Source organism: Phyllopteryx taeniolatus, chromosome 19, assembly GCF_024500385.1.
Source record: "Phyllopteryx taeniolatus isolate TA_2022b chromosome 19, UOR_Ptae_1.2, whole genome shotgun sequence".
NCBI lineage: Eukaryota > Metazoa > Chordata > Actinopteri > Syngnathiformes > Syngnathidae > Phyllopteryx > Phyllopteryx taeniolatus.
Genome location: NC_084520.1, coordinates 126,188 through 142,721, shown reverse-complemented (window position 1 = coordinate 142,721; position 16,534 = coordinate 126,188). Strand labels below are relative to the sequence as shown.

The following is a 16,534-nucleotide window of genomic DNA, read 5'->3' as shown; positions in this document are numbered from 1 at the left end:
TGTATATCAGCACGGTGGGGAGGGAGGGAGACAGGAACTAGTAACTTACCTGTTGATAGTGAAACTCCACGTATAAATCATTGTTGAAACACAGAGGGTTTCGCCACATCACTCTTCTTAACGACAAGAAAATGGAGCCATCATCCAGCAGAAAGTCCATCAGGTACTCATTGGAATGAATATGGCGCACCATTCCATCTGAAATTAAGCAGTTCATACTCATTTATTCAATAACAGTAACATTTTCACCAGTTTTATAACTGCCTTTATAGATGCCAAAGAGTTAAAAAAAAGAAGAAAAAAATGCCCCCAACACCACATTCACCAATTGAGTCACTTACATAAACACTTTCCCCTGGGATCAATCAAGTATTAGGATTCTAGTGAACTCAAATACAAGTATGTAAAGGTCCAGCAAGATAAAAAAAAAACATGGCTATTATTCATCACAACTTCTTTGTGGGATAGTTGCCCTAATTGTATATTATGATTCAATGTCCAATCATCACTGAACTGATGACTTTCTTGCTGTGAGGCAGCAGAGGTCAGTTATTCCTGATACACATTTTTTTGTCAGGCAGTCTGTTCATGCAGAGTAGAGCCTGTATGTAATTGGCAGGCAGTATGAATGATAAACAGTAGCATGCCAAAGGAAAATGTCAAGCACGTCTCAATTGTACCTTGCTGTCTGTTGGCGAAGATAGAGAATTCTCGCATTTCGGAGAGATTTGAGATACTCATTTCTTTGCAGAGATTGTTTACCACATCAGCAGCAATCTTGAGGAGGACAAACAATACAAATAAGTGCTGTTAGTTCAAAAATAGATGCTTTTCTTCACAGACTCATGAAACTAGAACTGTGTGGTCATGGACGATTACAGTGTGTCCCACCAAACATACTCCATTTTTTTAGGACATACAGTACTGTGTGTTCAGCAGCATAATATTTATGCAGTCATCAGCGGATGGTGTACTTGTACAATAAACGGTTGTTTTTTTTACGATTGTAGTGACTCTGACCCAGTTGCCAGAACCCCCCAGCCCCACCGCACCGCCACCTTGATAAACTGCATTCTTCCAAGCGGCCCTCTATGAGACTACCACAAGAAGATGCCTACTGGACCCTAAATTAATTAGCAGGTCCCCTCGAAAATCTTGGTTTACAGTCATCAAAGAGTCCTTTTCTTCGTTTGAACTGGCAGCAGCAAAAATGGATGTATCGACAAATGTGCGCACAAGGCAACACCCGCTGACGTTGAGAGGAACTGCAAAGCCGAGCCGTGGACTCTCATTGGATGTTTAACCAAAGGAAAACTTCTGTTTTGATATTTTACGAACTCTGCCAAATTATTCCAAATGTATGATTTCTGTGTCAGTGTGTCAACTTTACAAGCGCAGCCGTGAGATTTCGAAAACTATTTGTTTTGATTTGAGCCCAAGCAGCATGAAATGTGATTTGAACCATAAGCAGTTGATTTGCCAAGACTAAAGTAAACAGTCACTCTATATGCTTGACCTGTGAGTGAAGAGTACAAAGTTTGGGTTATTTTATATTAATATATGATTTTTAAACACATTTTATGGGTCAAAATTATACACTAGATTCAAGCTGATGGGTGTGGCCGTCTGTCTTGCACCTCCCCCCGGGGTATTTAACTCTTGACTCCCTCCTTCTCTCTCTTTTTCTTTTTCTTTTTTTTGCTCTTCCCTCTTGGTTCCTTGCCTGGCTCTTGCTAGCAGCTCCCCAGCCACGGGGCGGCTTTGGGCCACCCCTCCCCTTCTTTTTTTCCGGACACGCAGTTCGGCCAACGCGACGGCCGGGATGAGAACAGACTCTGCTTCCCAGCCTCTACGAGCCACCGCTAGGCAATCAGACCAGCTGCTACTAAACTACCAGGTAAGCTTCCAGCCAAGCGTGATTGCTAAAGTTTCTCCTCACTTTCTCTAAATTTTATACATATAAAAAGTGACGTGGTGTCCCTTTAGTTTGATTTTTAACGATTAAACCGTAAATCGGACTAACCCGGAAGTGAACGCAGGCGTTTACCTTCCTTCGTATCTTTTCCAAATTAATTACATTTTCATTTCAACCAATATACGCTACACCATATTACAAGCCGCATTGAGATCCAAAAAGACCAGAATTGACACCTTTCGCGAGTCAGTATTCAACCTTATATCATTTAGTACTTTTATGAGCGCTGATTCAGTACTGTGATGAGTTTGGAAACCTGATTGAAATTTGTCAAAAAGTCAATTAATGTTCAAGAAATTGCTGAGTTGATCAAAACTAACTTTCTCGACAATCTTGGCTATGAAGGGGAGATTTGAGATGGGTCTATAGCTTGCTAACATGGAAGCGTCTAGCGTTCTATTTTTTTAGAAGAGGTTCCATGGCAGCCACTTTAAGAGCTTTAGGAAACTCGCCTGACTGAAGTGAGCAAATAATTATTTGCTGCAAATCAGTTAACACAGACTTCCCAATCATTTTGAACATGTCAGATGGTATTGAGTCAAGCCAGCTCGTTGATGGTTGTAGCTGCTGAACTGTTTTCTCTATTTTTTTGGCCAACTGTATCAAATTCTGACATACTCAGAGTTTTTCCTGGGTGCCTTCAGACAGAGCATCATTGTATCATTTTGCTGATTTGTGCTGATATGTAAGCCGATTGACTGCATTTTTCACAAAAATAAGCAAATTCATTGGATTTATCTGCTGTGAGGAGTTCTGGCGCTATGTGATAAGGGGGGTTTGTGAGCTTCTCAACCACAGAAAACAGAGTGCGATTATTATTGAGGTTCTTACTGATGATTTCAGAAAAGTGTTGCTGACCAACTCATGGTTCAAATTTCAAAGACTGTCTGTTGAGGTCATAGTCAAGTTGGAGTTTAGTTTTTCCCCACTTACGTTCTGTTTTCCTACACTTTGATTGAGAGGTCTTTACCATCATAGTGATCCTCCACTGTGTTTTAGGTTAGGGTTAGGGTTATTTCTTGCACTGTATGCTGTTTTAATTGTATTTTTATTTTATTTTGTTTCTCTTTGTTTTAAATGTTTATACGCTGTTTTTTTCTTTGTTTTTAAATGCTTTTAATCATGTGAATTACCTTGTGTATGAAATGCGCTATATAAAAAATTTGCTTTGCTTTGCTTTCTAGAAACATAGATTACTGTTTGAGCTTTCCATGACAGTCCACACGAGAGCAAGCCAGGAAACAGGTGATTAGTGAGCCTGTTAGAACTGGTGTGGAGTCTGTAAGGTTAAGGCTAACTAGCGCTAAGATGAACTGTACCAACACACATAGTGCTATCAGTAGATTAAAGCGACATACTACACATTCTGATCCACGACCCACTAATGTATTACAGCCTGTTATGCTTTCTACTGAGGTAGTACTGTGTGATGAAATTAAGCACTCTCTTTCTTCTGATGATAAGTCAAGAAATAACTACCAGATTCCCGCAGTATTAATCTCTTGCCGGGCCCACAGCAACACAAAATATATTACGGGTTCTAGACAACGTAATCCTATTAATATTACTACAATGAATACTTGCATTGGCTCCCGGTCTGCTTGAGATGCAATTTTAAGGTCCTGTTACTTACTCTTAATAAAATATTACACTGGTTAGCACCCTCTTATTTTGCTGACCTCGTTATATCGTATGTTCTATCCCAAAACCTGCACTCGCAAAACGCTGGTCTTTTGGTGACATCCGAGAGCCAGAAAGAAGTTAGCAGGCTCTCGAGCATTTTCTATTACCATATATAGTATCCAATACTTGGATATTACAGCTGCTACCTCAGTACAAATGTTTAAATCCCTACTTAAAGCACATTCACAACTTTTTTTGTTTAAAAAAAAAAAAAAAAAAAAAGTAATTTTCACCCAAGCCACAACTAAAGGTGGTTAGGGTTAGGTAACCCTAACCCTAACCACCTTTAGTTGTGGCTTGGGTGAAAATTACTTTTTTTTTTTTTTTTGCTGATTAAGTCATTCAGCTCCTCTAACATCTTGCTGTATTTGTCAGTATCTTATTTTTTAATATTTAGTGAATGCCCTATTAATTTCCTGCGTTGGCCCAGTTGCTGGCACACTGCAAATGACGGCACGGAAATGACAGCAGGGAACTGACCCATGTCCTTCAAAACATAGTAAAAATGTTGTAGAATCATATATACGGGGCATAGCGTGCATTGCCTATATCATATTGAAGCGACGGCTCTGTTCTTTTGTTGTAATGCAGAATTTGAGCTTAGGGGTGGGGGGCAAAAGTTACATACCATAGCCTTAAGACTTTTTTCCCATTCTTTCGTGTTTATTTAAAGTACATGTTGGCCTGTTTTAATGCCGCTTGTCCTATGTCCTCCCCCCTCGTCTCCTGCTCGGAGAGAGGGCCAGGTAATACTGTGTTTGGGTTCTGCATCGACCAAACCGACAAGATCTGAGGTGGACCACTTCCCCCGGAGTCATTGCAATGGAGGATTCTGCTGCCACCAAACCTAGCCAGGTACTGAGGCAGAACCACAGAAGCCATCTACACTGTGGTGCCTTTTCTCTTTAAATCTCTCATGCCATCTTATTGAACATTGTACAGCAGCAGACTATGTGATAAATGTTGCCCACTCGACATCCATTGCATCCTGGTCATCCTGGAAGGGGGATCCCCCCCATCTGCCGTCCCTTCTAAAGGTTTCTTTTTTCCCCCAAATGTGGTGTGGAGGTTTTCCTTGACTGATTGGGGGGTTTATATTCGGGAATGTCATCAAACATTCTGTGGGCCTGTGAAGCCCTTTGAGCCTCTTTTTTGATTAAGGGCTGTACAAATAAATGACTTGAATTAAAGATTTTAGGACTCCTGCGAAGCACAGTGAAAGTCATTATCCTGAAATGCAGAAAACATGGAAAAGTGGTGAACCTTCCCAGGAGTGGCCAGCCAGCAAAAGTACAGCTACGACTCATCCAGGAACCCAGGACAACGTTTAAAGAACTGCAGGCGTCCCTCGCTTCAGTTAAGGTCAATGTTAATGACTCAACAATAAGGAAGAGACTGGGCAAAAATGGCATCCATCTGATTATTGACCTTGCCTCTTTGCCTCACGTTTTTTGGATACTGTGGCCTTTTCGGATTGTCTGCCTGTGTACCGACCTCTGCCCGTTTATTAAACCTCTCTTTTTGAAACTGTCCATTTGAATTGGAGTCGTGCATTTGGGTTCTGTCCTTTGTTCCGTTCATGACAGAACGAACTGGCCATAACATGGACCCAGCAGACTCAGACCCGGTACGCAAAGCCCTTCAAGCGCAGGGTCAACGCATCTTGAAGCAGGATGAGCAGCTTGCTGCCCTCCACCTTCATCTAAAGGAACTGTCAGAGCATCAGGACACTATAAGACAGGTGGCCTCACAGTTTGAAATTCTAATGAATATTGTTCAGAACAAGGAACCAGCTGGCACAGCACCCGATGCCACCAATGTACCACCGTTTCCATGTGAATCAGTCACCATGTCGCCACCTGCCACCTCTGCTGCTGTCTGCCCACAGCTCTCTCGACCGGAGAGGTCCTCTGGAGATTCTGGGAATATGAAGCCGTTCATCACTCAGTGCGAACGCCACTTTGAGCTGCAGGCAGCTGCCTTCCCCACCGAGTGGGCAAAGATCGCTTTTGTCATTTCCCACCTGACTGGTCGTGCGGAGGCGTGGGCTACTGCTGAATAGAGCCGCAATTCCGCCCCGTGTCATTCTTGGGCTTCTTTCGTAAAGACTATGGAGCAAGTTTTTCAGTATTCCACACCAGATCGTGAGGCAGCTCGCTCCCTTGTCACCTTACAACAAGGCAAGCGCAGGGTCTCAGATTACGCGATTGTGTTTCACATTCTAGCAGCTGAGAGTCAGTGGAACAACAGAGCACTACTCGATCCATTTTTTTCAAGGACTATCCCCTGCCGTCAAAGATCATTTGGTCCCACTAGACCTGCCAAATGACTTGGACAATCTCATCGCTCTCGCTATAAAGATTGACAAAAGGCTTTTGGATCGCAAGCTGGACGGAGATCGGCGGATGGATGCGCCACCGCGCACTTGGAGGACGAGCCTCGGTGACCAGCCAAACCAAGGCAGATCCCCTGTTGCCAGTCTCAATCCACTGGCTAGGGTCACCACGGATGAACCGATGCAACTGGGCAGGTTCCGTCTCTCCCCTGAGGAACATCAACGCCGGCTGAGGGAAGGCCACCTGTGCCTCGTTTAGTCCTGTAGTGATGGGGCGCGGCGATGCAGCAAGTGTGGATACACCGGAAGCTGTAGCTGATAACCTGCGCACAGGCAGCTCAGGTCATAAGGTCGGTCTTCTCTGACTCGGAGCAGCAGGAAATTCAGCAGCCGCCTGAAACATCCCTCTTTAGGAATGCTCTGCTCCAACGCTTCCGTGAGACCTCTTCGATGCTCGTTCCTCGCACCTCGATGTTCATTTAAGACAACTGAGATGCTCCTCCATATGGCACAGTGACAGCATCCAGGCGTGAGGAGCCAGGAACGTTGCAATCAAGAGACATAAGATCCACCCACAGTTTTCAAAGTGACTCATTCACGCTAAGCATGGCAGAAAGAAGAAGATGCAGAACACCCCTAGCCTCACATTCCATCTTTTTACCCTACACACTACTAAAATGAACGGCTATATTATGGCATCTCTGACACCCAAGCCTATTTCGATGTTTCACGAGTGTAAAAAAAAAAGAAACTTAATTTAAGACAATTTCTTGTAGTAAAATTGTCTTGAATGTATGTTATTTTATGTTTAATTCATTATTGTTTTAATTAAATATTAAATATGTGAAGTTGCAAATCCCTGCTCTTCTTTTTTTTTTTCTATTTGACATTCATGCTCTTATTAAGAAAATGATAAATCAGAAGTTACTCACCACTTACTCAGCACTAGAGTATTTTTTTTATTGAGTACATATTTACTCTTAAGGCCTTTTCACACTGCAATATGTTTTCTTGGTGCAGGGCGCATATTGCCAATATTTGGAAGTTTCTGCTTAGCGGCCTACCAGAAAGTAGCATGGATGCTTTTCCCGCAGGTTTGTCTATGGCTATTAGCACTCTGAAATCACTCTGCCAACCCTTTTCCTATTAAATGCCCCGTGTGACGTCACAGCGACGCCGCTGTCGAGTTGAACATTTTTCAGCTCGGGGCATGCTGCAACGTGACATAGTGTGGTCTTTGCGCCCTCACAGCACATACACGATGAATGGGTCTGTTGATGGCGCGCTGCGCCCTGCAAAGTGCAGTGTGAATAAGTTTACTTTTTAAATTGTTTGGAGGACTACTTTTTACTTTTGAGTCGTATTTTTCTAAAATTATAGTACTCCTTCTTGAGTGCGATTTTTGGCTACCCAACTGCTTACATGTTGGAAAACTCAAACCAAAGATTTCATTATTAATCATAAAATGTTGGTACAATGCACAATGAAGTAAATGTTCTGTAAATGGTTTAGTATATAATATAATACCATCACCCCCATATAGTAGGGTTCAAATTTGAAAGTGATGTCAAAAATCCTTAAAGTATGACTCATGGAAATGATACATGGACTGCACTTATATCGCGCTTTATCTGGAGTATCACAGTGCCCAAAGCGCTTTACAAAGCCTCACATCCATGCACTAATGGGAGGCTGCTGCCGTGCAAGGCACTGCAAGGCCCACTGGGAGCAAAAAAAATTAACCAGATATTACCATTATTTTTTTTTTTGGCATTACATTTTGAGACATTTACATGTGTATTCTCATAATAGATGTGCCTATTGGATTTTGTTGTTTGGCCAAGCTGGCTCTTTTTATTTGTAGTTTGAGGGATCAAAATACTCTTTTTGGCCATTTTGAGTTACTGAAGTACTGTACTGTTATAAACACAGACAACGTGACCATGCTTCAAATGAAACTATTACTACACTATCATCCGTCGGTGGGAGAAAGCAATACCTACAATGAAGCTATGTATCTTGATAGGGAATTCCACCTGTCCTGGCAGCTGGATGGAAATGAGTTGTGAGGATTTGCCAGCCTGAAGAAATGCAAGACGTAAAATTACAGATTCAAACAATGCTAGAGTAGTAAGTTTTCCCACCTTTTTGAGCAATTTCTGTACTGTATAAGACAATAGCTTAACTTGCCAGGATGGACTCCAGCTCAACATGTGAAGGGATGTTACGGCGACCACCAAAACTGAGGGATCGCTGAAGGTTATCCTGACACACAGATGCCAGCTCTGAGGGTACATAAAATTGTAGGAATCAAAAGAGACATGACATTTCATTATTTTAATCATTTATCATAAACGAATCTCGAATCAGTAAATTTGAACATAAAAATTTCAAAATTACTGCCATTTACAATATTGACGTTGAAGACCTCTGTAATGTTTTACCACTTTCAGACACACATCTGCATTAAAGAAGACATATAATGCATGTTTTGAATAATTTACTGTAAAACAGTTCCCAGGTGTCTTAATAATATCTTTGTGACGTTTCATTTATATTTTTGGTTGATTGATAAGCCAAATATGACGCCACATCCAACCACACAATTTGGTGATTAACAATCCTGTTATGTTTGTTTCTTTGTTACATCAAAAATGTTCATGGGTCAATGAAACACATTGCATTTTTAAAAAAAAAGTTTAAATCAATGAGTTGTATAATAACTAATAATAAAAAAATTACTGAGGAAAAAAAAAAAGTATGCACATTAGACATTTTAGCCTCTTGTTTCACTGCCGGATCAATATATTTACTACAACATTTATAACCTATATAACCTAACCCATTTATGCTGTATACTGTATAATACTTGTATAATAAAAAGAAGAACACAACAAGACCGTTCTGAAATTTTTACAATATTATCTCTGAGTTTTAAACATCAAAATGGGTCAATATGACCCATGACCTAACGGGGGGGGGGGGTTACATTTTTACCTGCACTGATAGATGGATTGAGTTGGTCAGGAAAAGCAAGTTTTTATTATTATACAATATGGGCCCTATTCTCCCATGTGTGCTACAGGGAAAGGTTCGCTGTTGCGCACTTTTCTGGCTGTGTAGATGCTCCTGTCCACCTAAGTCTGTAATTTATGCACCTTCATGCCAGATACACACTCAAAGGTGTGTAAGATGTAGTAAGTCAAGCACCCTGTCAAGGTGCATCATCGTATTGCACTTGAAGTTTGGCTGCAATTACAACATACGCCACACGTACTAATAATATTGTAAAAGAAACTTCCAGAACGCTATTGGAGTGACTCTGACCCAAATGTGATTGAACCATAAGCAGTTGATTTGGCAAGACTAAAGTTTAAACAGTCATACTATATGCTTGATCTATGAGTAAGAGTACAAGGTTTTGAGTATTTTATATTAAGATATGATTTTTACACCACTTTTATGGCTTAACTAGATTAAAATTCAAGTCGATGGGTGTGGTCTTAGGTTTCCTCTGTCCTCTTGGACACGCCTCCTGGTTATTTAACCTGTGGCTCCTGCCTTTTCTCACTCTTGTTTTTATTCCTCGTGTCCTGTTCCTCTGCCGTCCTGGCTGGATAATCTCGCCAGCCACGGGATGGCCTAGGCCAACCCCCTTCCTTTTCCGTGTCCTCCGGCGTCACCACGTGCACGAGCGCCTGCCGCAACCAAGTCGGCGGCACTTTCGATCGACGAAGCCGACCATGCGGCTTCGGTCACTTTCCCGAGCTGTGATCGGTAGGCGGAGCCTCAGCATGCAACTACTGGCATCCTATACCAGTCACACATGAACATGCTTGGCAAATCATTGTATTCTGTTCTTATTTGTTTAACACAACGTCCCAACTTCATTGGAATAGGGGTTGTATTTTCTTCCTGGAGTTAGACTCTGTTTCCCTATAGATCCCTTGTAGATGTCATTAAATATTCTATAAAATTCCACTCCTTGTGTTTTGTGTATTTTGCGTTTAATAATGAACCCTCTGTAATCTAGGACTTGTATTTCATAAAATGTACCAACCTTCAAATTATGAGACGGGGGTTTTTTTCATCCCTTTTTTTACACACCTAAAAAGAGATGTGGTGCCCCTTTTCGAGATAAAATAGTCTGATTTTAACGTTAAAACCTAAATCGGACTAACCCGGAATTGAACGCAAGCGTTCAACTTCGACAAATTCATTTCTCATATAAATTGTCTCTTTATGCCAGTGAGATAAAGTGACAGACAGAACAAATAAATGCTCTTCTATGAGATGGCAGGAAGTACATATAGTAATTAATGTATCTACTTTTTGTGACATTTTTGTTTGTTGGTGTGCTGTGAGATTTTTCAAAAATATGTGCCTTGGCTCCATAAAGGTTGGAAATCACTCATTTAAATGACATTCACAAGTCAGAGGAAAAGTACATTTATGTGTGGGGTGTGGCGCAAAGGGTAAGTGTACGCCCTGCAAACTGGCCAAGACACTTAACCTAAATTACCCTTGAATGAATTTGGTAGGTTTGTTGGTCGTTGGAGGGGCCATAGGTGCAGAATGGCAGCTTCCATAAGACTGTCACAAGGCAGCTTTGGCTATACAAGTAGCTTACCACCTCTAGGGTATAAACATGTAATGAATGAATAGTGCATCCAATTGTAAAGCGCTTTGAGCTCCTTAAAAAAAGTGCTATATAAGTGTAATGCATAATGCATTCATTATGTTTAAGGATTTCCACTCAGCCAACAATGTCAATGACTCACACCTCCACATTCATTCCCAATTTACACGCAGTCTGGATGAGAGATTACACATGAATGAAAATTGCAGGCACTAAAAAAGGATTTAGACCCCTATCTCACTGGCAGAGACGTCACCGAAACTGCTGTGGCGATTCCGAGACCTGGGAGACCAAAATATTGCTTGTGCTGTCACCAGGACAATGTCTGGGAGAGATCGCCAGACAAGGTGACAACCAATTAACTTTTATATTATGTGTGTGAGTTTGAAAAAGTTTATATTGATCGGTTCCCTACAGAGAGGAAACCGGTTTCCCTGTGTAATTTATTCATGCATGCTTAATAACAGCTCTCAATACAGATGAAACCATTTTAACTTAATCTCAGATCTCTTTCAACTCTCAAATTGACGTCACCAAAGTTTCATTGGCGGCCGTCCGCGCTCACCAGAGAGGAAAACATTTAATGTCCATAAAATCCTAAATATCAGGGCGATATTTCTGATATTTACAGAGGTTGAAGTGGGCACATAAAATATGGTGATGATTGATTGCAGTTTTGTGACTTTTTAAACTTTTTCTGTTTAGTGAGCGTGAAGAGGACTCTCCAAAAGGTCTCCAATTAAATTGAACATGTTCTATTTCACCGGGACTCCCTGGGAACTCCAGGAGACGTCGAGGATATGTGTCTGCAACCAGCGGCGACTCGAGTCGCCATCAGGTCGCCAACTAGCCTCCAGGCCAGTGAGATAGGGGTCTTAGGCACGAATGGGAGAATATAAAAAGCAAAAGTGATGTCATATGACATAAATGAAAACTGTTGTACCTCGGTAAAGGTGTTTTTGGTCCGTTGCGATGTCATGGAGGTGACGTGTAACATAGGGCTTTAGATGACCAGAACAGGGGAAGAACCCAGCAATCAGTTTGAATAGATGCCAGCCTAGATTGCAGCTGGATCTGTGTAGATGCACATAAACAGGAGTTGTTTTTTTTCACAATTGAAAAGGTGTTAAATAAATGTTGTCTGCCATTCTGTCAATACACAAAGGATCAACAATTACAGCCCATTTATAATCCACTTCTCAAGCTAGTTGAAATCACTCGGTTTTTTCGAAGTACGGTGACTCAGTGTTGTCAACTTTTCGCTCTGTTTAGCAACCTAAATCTAGTGACCCCCTCCTGGAGCTGTCACCTTATCGTGGTGGAGGGGTTTGTGGGTCCCAATGATCCGAGGAGCTAAGTTGTCTGGGGCTTCACACCCTTGGTAGGGTCACCCATGGCAAACAGGTCCTAGGTGAGGGACCAGGCAAAGCACGGCTCCAAAAATCCCCATGACGAATAAAATTAATGGATTTCGGTCTCCCTTGAGGTGGGGCTCAAAGGCAAGCGCCGGGCACAGCCTGAAAGGGTAACATGGGTCCCCCTTCCCATGGGCTCATCACCTGTGGGAGGGGCCATAGGGGTTGAGTGCAGTGTGAGCTGGGCGGTGGCCAAAGGCAGAGACCTTGGTGATCTGATCCCCGGCTACAGATCCTAGCTCTCTGGACGTGGAATGTTACCACTCTGGCAGGGAACTAGTCCGAGCTGGTGTGTGAGGTCAAGAAGTTCCGACTAGATATAGTTGGGCTCGCCTCCACACATGGCTTGGGCTCAGGTACCAGTCCTCTTGAGAGGGGTTGGAGTATCTTCCACTCTGGAGTTGCCCACGGTAAGAAGCGCAGAGCAGGTGTGGGTATACTTATTGTCCCACCGGCGCAGCGCCTGTATGTTGGGGCTCACCCTGGTGGACGAGAGGGTAGCCTCGCGCCACCTTCGGGTGGGGGGGACGGGTCCTGACTCTTGTCTGTGCCTATGCACCTAACAGCAGTTCAGAATACCCACCCTTTGTGGAGTCCTTGGATGGGGTGCTGGAGAGCGCTCCCTCTGGGGACTCCATCATTCTGCTGGGGGACTTCAATGCTCACATGGGCAATGACAGTGAGACCTGGAAGGGCATGATTGGGAGGAACAGCCCCCGATCAGAACCTGAGCGGTGTTCTGTTATTGGACTTCTGTGCTCATCACGGATTGTCCATAACTAACACCATGTTCAAGCAATAAGGGTGTCCACACGTGCACTTTGCACCAGGACACCCTAGGTCGCAGTTCGATAATCGACTTTGTGGTTGTATCATCGGACTTGCGGCCGCATGTCTTGGACACTCGAGTGAAGAGGGAAAGAGTTGTCAACTGATCACCACCTGGTGGTGAGTAGTCTCCAATGGTGGTAGAAGGTGCCGGTCCGACCTGGAAGGCCCAAACGTATTGTGAGGGTCTTCTTGGGACGTCTGGCAAAATCCTCTGTCAGAAGGAGTTTCAACTCCCACCTCTGACAGAACTTTGGTCATGTTCCGGGAGAGGCGGGGGACATTGAGTCCGAGTGGACCATGTTTCGCGCCTCCATTGCCGAGACAGCCGACTGGAGCGGTGGCCATAAGGTGGTCGATGCCTGTTGTCGGTGCCTGTCGTGGCGGTAATCTGTTGGTGGACACCAACAGTGAGGGATGCCGTCAAGCTGAATCGTATCGGGCCTTCTTGGCCTGTGGGACTCCTGAGACAGCTAGTGGGTACCGGCTGGCCAAGCAGAATGCAGCTTTGTTGGTTGCTGAAGCAAAAACTCGGGTGTGGGAGGAGTTCTGTGAGGCCAAAGAGAAAGACTTCCGGACGGCTTCGAGGAAATTCTGGTCCACCATCTGGCATCTCAGGAGGGGGATGCAGTGCACCATCAGCACTGTGTATTGTGGGGCTGGGGCGCTGCTGACCTCGACTCAGGATGTTGTGAGTCTGTGGAGAGAATACTTCAAAGGCCTCCTCAATTCCACTGACACGCCTTCCCATGAGCAAGCAGAGTCTGGGGTCTCTGAGGTTCGGTAAGGGGTCTCTCCTATGTCTGGGGTTGAGGTCACCGAGGTGGTTAAAAAGCTCCTCGGTGGCAAAGCCTCGGGAGTGGATGAGCCCGGAGTTCCTAAAGGCTCTGGATGTTGTTGGGCTGTCCTGGTGGACATGCCTGTGCAACATTGCGTGGACATCGGGGACAGTGCCTCTGGATTGGCAGACTGGGGTGGTGGTCCCCCTTTTTAAGAAGGGGGACCAGAGGGTGTGTTCCAACTACAGGGGGATCATAGTCCTCACCCTCCCTGGTAAAGTCTATTCAGGGGTGCTGGAGAGGAGGCTGTTAGCTAAGACTGCAGCTCATCTTACCGGCCATTTTCGCTCAGCCCAGATTGCAAGTCATTTGTATACAGACAATTAAAAATTCTATTTTCCATAACAGGTCCCCTTTAGAGTTCTTTGTGGATTGTTTGTTGTGGTTCATTTCTGTTCATCCATCCATCCATCCATTATCTGAGCCGCTTCTCCTCACTAGGGTCGCGGGCGTGCTGGAGCCTATCCCAGCTGTCATCGGGCAGGAGGCGGGGTACACCCTGAAATGGTTGCCAGCCAATCGCAGGGCACATTGAAACAAACAACCATTCGCACTCACAGTCATGCCTACGGGCAATTTAGAGTCTCCAATTAATGCATGTTTTGGGGATGTGGGAGGAAACCGGAGTGCCCGGAGAAAACCCACGCAGGCACGGGGAGAACATGCAAACTCCACACAGGCGGGGACGGGGATTGAACCCCGCACCTCAGAACTGTGAGGCTGACGCTCTAACCAGTCGGCCACCGTGCCGCCCCATTTCTGTTCATGTTGATGCTTAATCCATGTTTCGAAATCTAGACTGATACTGTATAAATAAAACCAGCTTCTGTAAAAAGATTGTTGTGCTTCAGAGGTGGTGCTGTATTTGCTTTAAATTCCCAAATTGTTATGTACCAGGCGGCACAGCGGACGACTGGTTAGCACATCTGTCTCACAGTTCTGAGGACCGGGGTTCAAATCCCGGCCCCGCCTGTGTGGAGTTTGCATGTTCTCCCCGTGCCTGCGTGGCTTTTCTCCGGGCACTCCGGTTTCCTCCCACATCCCAAAAATATGCGTGGTAGGTTGATTGAAGACTCTAAATTGCCCGTAGGTGTGAATGGTTGTTTGTTTCTATGTGCCCTGCGATTGGCTGGTGACCAGTTAAGGGTGTACCCCGCCTCTCGCCTGAACATAGCTGGGATAGGCTCCAGCATGCCCGCGACCCTCGTGAGGAGAAGCGGTTCAGAAAATGGATGGATGCTTACGTACCAGTACTTATCTTGACCAATTTTAATTGCGACTATACACTGTGAAAAAGTGTTACTAGAAAATTCTGCAAATTGTTTCAAATGTTACCAAACACACTTACTTAGTATGGTTGTTCGTGGTTTGCTTGATAACCTGACAGTAGATTTCGTCTCTCAGCAGTTCCTTTTCCTTCCCTAGCTGAAAAGAGTATGTAAAGAACATTTTATTTCCATTTTGTGTCAGATACACTATTTATGTGAGAACTGACCAGCAAGATGTGGTTCAGACAGTCTGTTTGGGTGGTATGCTTTTTCATCGCCGTATCACCCATAATCTGCATCACGTCTTTGAAGAAACAATGACTATTAGGAAAAAAACTGGTTTATTTCGAATAAATTTAGCATGATTATACTTACTTCGAAAGCACTGGATTGATAAATCATTGCTGCTGGGATCATTGTAGAGAATTAGGGACTCTTTAATGGGAACCTGCAAATTAATCAGATGTGTATTTGAAAATGCTTCATGATTTGTAAAAAAATGTTAGTGATGGCTTTGCTTTACCTCTGTAAATTGAACTGCCTCAGAAAAGGTCCTGACACTTGATTTGCAGCCTTCATTTTCCAGTCTTTGATAAAGAGATGATAGCCAGATATTATTTATTAATAATAAAATACATACAATATATATAACTATTATTCCATGAGTCTTAACTCTCTAAAAATATTAAGCACATACTTTACATATATATATATATACTGTACATATATACATATACTATATATAAAGTACATATACACATATACTGTATTTACAGTGTACATAGAGGCCATATGCACACATGCGTATAACACAGTAATATAAATAAATATACACATGCAGTTGCAAGAATAAGTAGATGAACCCTTTGGAATTACATGGAAGTTTGCATAAATTGGTCTTAAAATGTCATCTGCAGAAGTTACAACAGCAGTTGTATCTTCAACTGATATCATTCAATTACATACGTTTTTATGTTTTTATTAGACAAAGTATGTACAAATTCACATTGCAACGGTGGAAAAAGTATGCAAACCCCGAGGTTAGCGACTGAATTAATATCCAAGAGCTACCATAATTGTCGTCAGGAGTCAGCCAACTTGGTGTCCAATTAACGTGACAAGATTGAAGGTGTTGGTTAAAGCGCTCCACATTTTTACCGAAAGAAAACATTTCTTTGTTGTCATAGGGCTGGGCGAAAAATTCAACATCAATACAGATCGCAATAGACAGGTGATCAATATCAATAGAAAATACATTCGATAGACAAAAACAAAACATGCCGGTGACGCTGCAAGGCATTCTGCTACAACAGAGGCTTCAGGGCTCATCTCATTTCTCTTTTTGCCGGGTTGCTGTCAATGTATATTGAGGAGGTAGACGCTTGGAAGAGAATTGAGATCTGCTCTTAGGCCTTCCGACCGATCACGGTCCAGCTAAGCAAAATTGGTTTTATCATCAAACTTATTCACCCTTTTCTAATAACCCGTTGAGTAACATGGACAGTAGCGATTTAATATTTCCCCATCGTGTCTTAGAACAAAAAGAACACTG

The 16,534-nt window shown here is 43.3% G+C and overlaps 1 protein-coding gene across 7 annotated transcripts in view; it reads right to left on the bottom strand.

The window, feature by feature from the left end:
• myo15b (myosin XVB) overlaps positions 1 to 16,534 on the bottom strand; it is a 92,577-nt gene that overhangs the window by 16,891 nt on the left and 59,152 nt on the right. For 6 of the 7 annotated variants that reach the window (XM_061756462.1, XM_061756464.1, XM_061756463.1 and 3 more), the window contains 9 exons: positions 15,506 to 15,569; positions 15,358 to 15,430; positions 15,210 to 15,286; positions 15,063 to 15,139; positions 11,576 to 11,706; positions 8,184 to 8,278; positions 7,997 to 8,074; positions 681 to 777; positions 50 to 198 (listed from right to left, as the gene is read on the bottom strand). In XM_061756462.1, coding sequence (XP_061612446.1) covers positions 50 to 198; positions 681 to 777; positions 7,997 to 8,074; positions 8,184 to 8,278; positions 11,576 to 11,706; positions 15,063 to 15,139; positions 15,210 to 15,286; positions 15,358 to 15,430; positions 15,506 to 15,569 — 841 coding nt within the window. Of the gene's footprint in view, positions 1 to 49; positions 199 to 680; positions 778 to 7,992; positions 8,075 to 8,183; positions 8,279 to 11,575; positions 11,707 to 15,062; positions 15,140 to 15,209; positions 15,287 to 15,357; positions 15,431 to 15,505; positions 15,570 to 16,534 lie in introns of those variants that run through there. The other variant, XR_009785704.1, reaches the window with a different exon arrangement.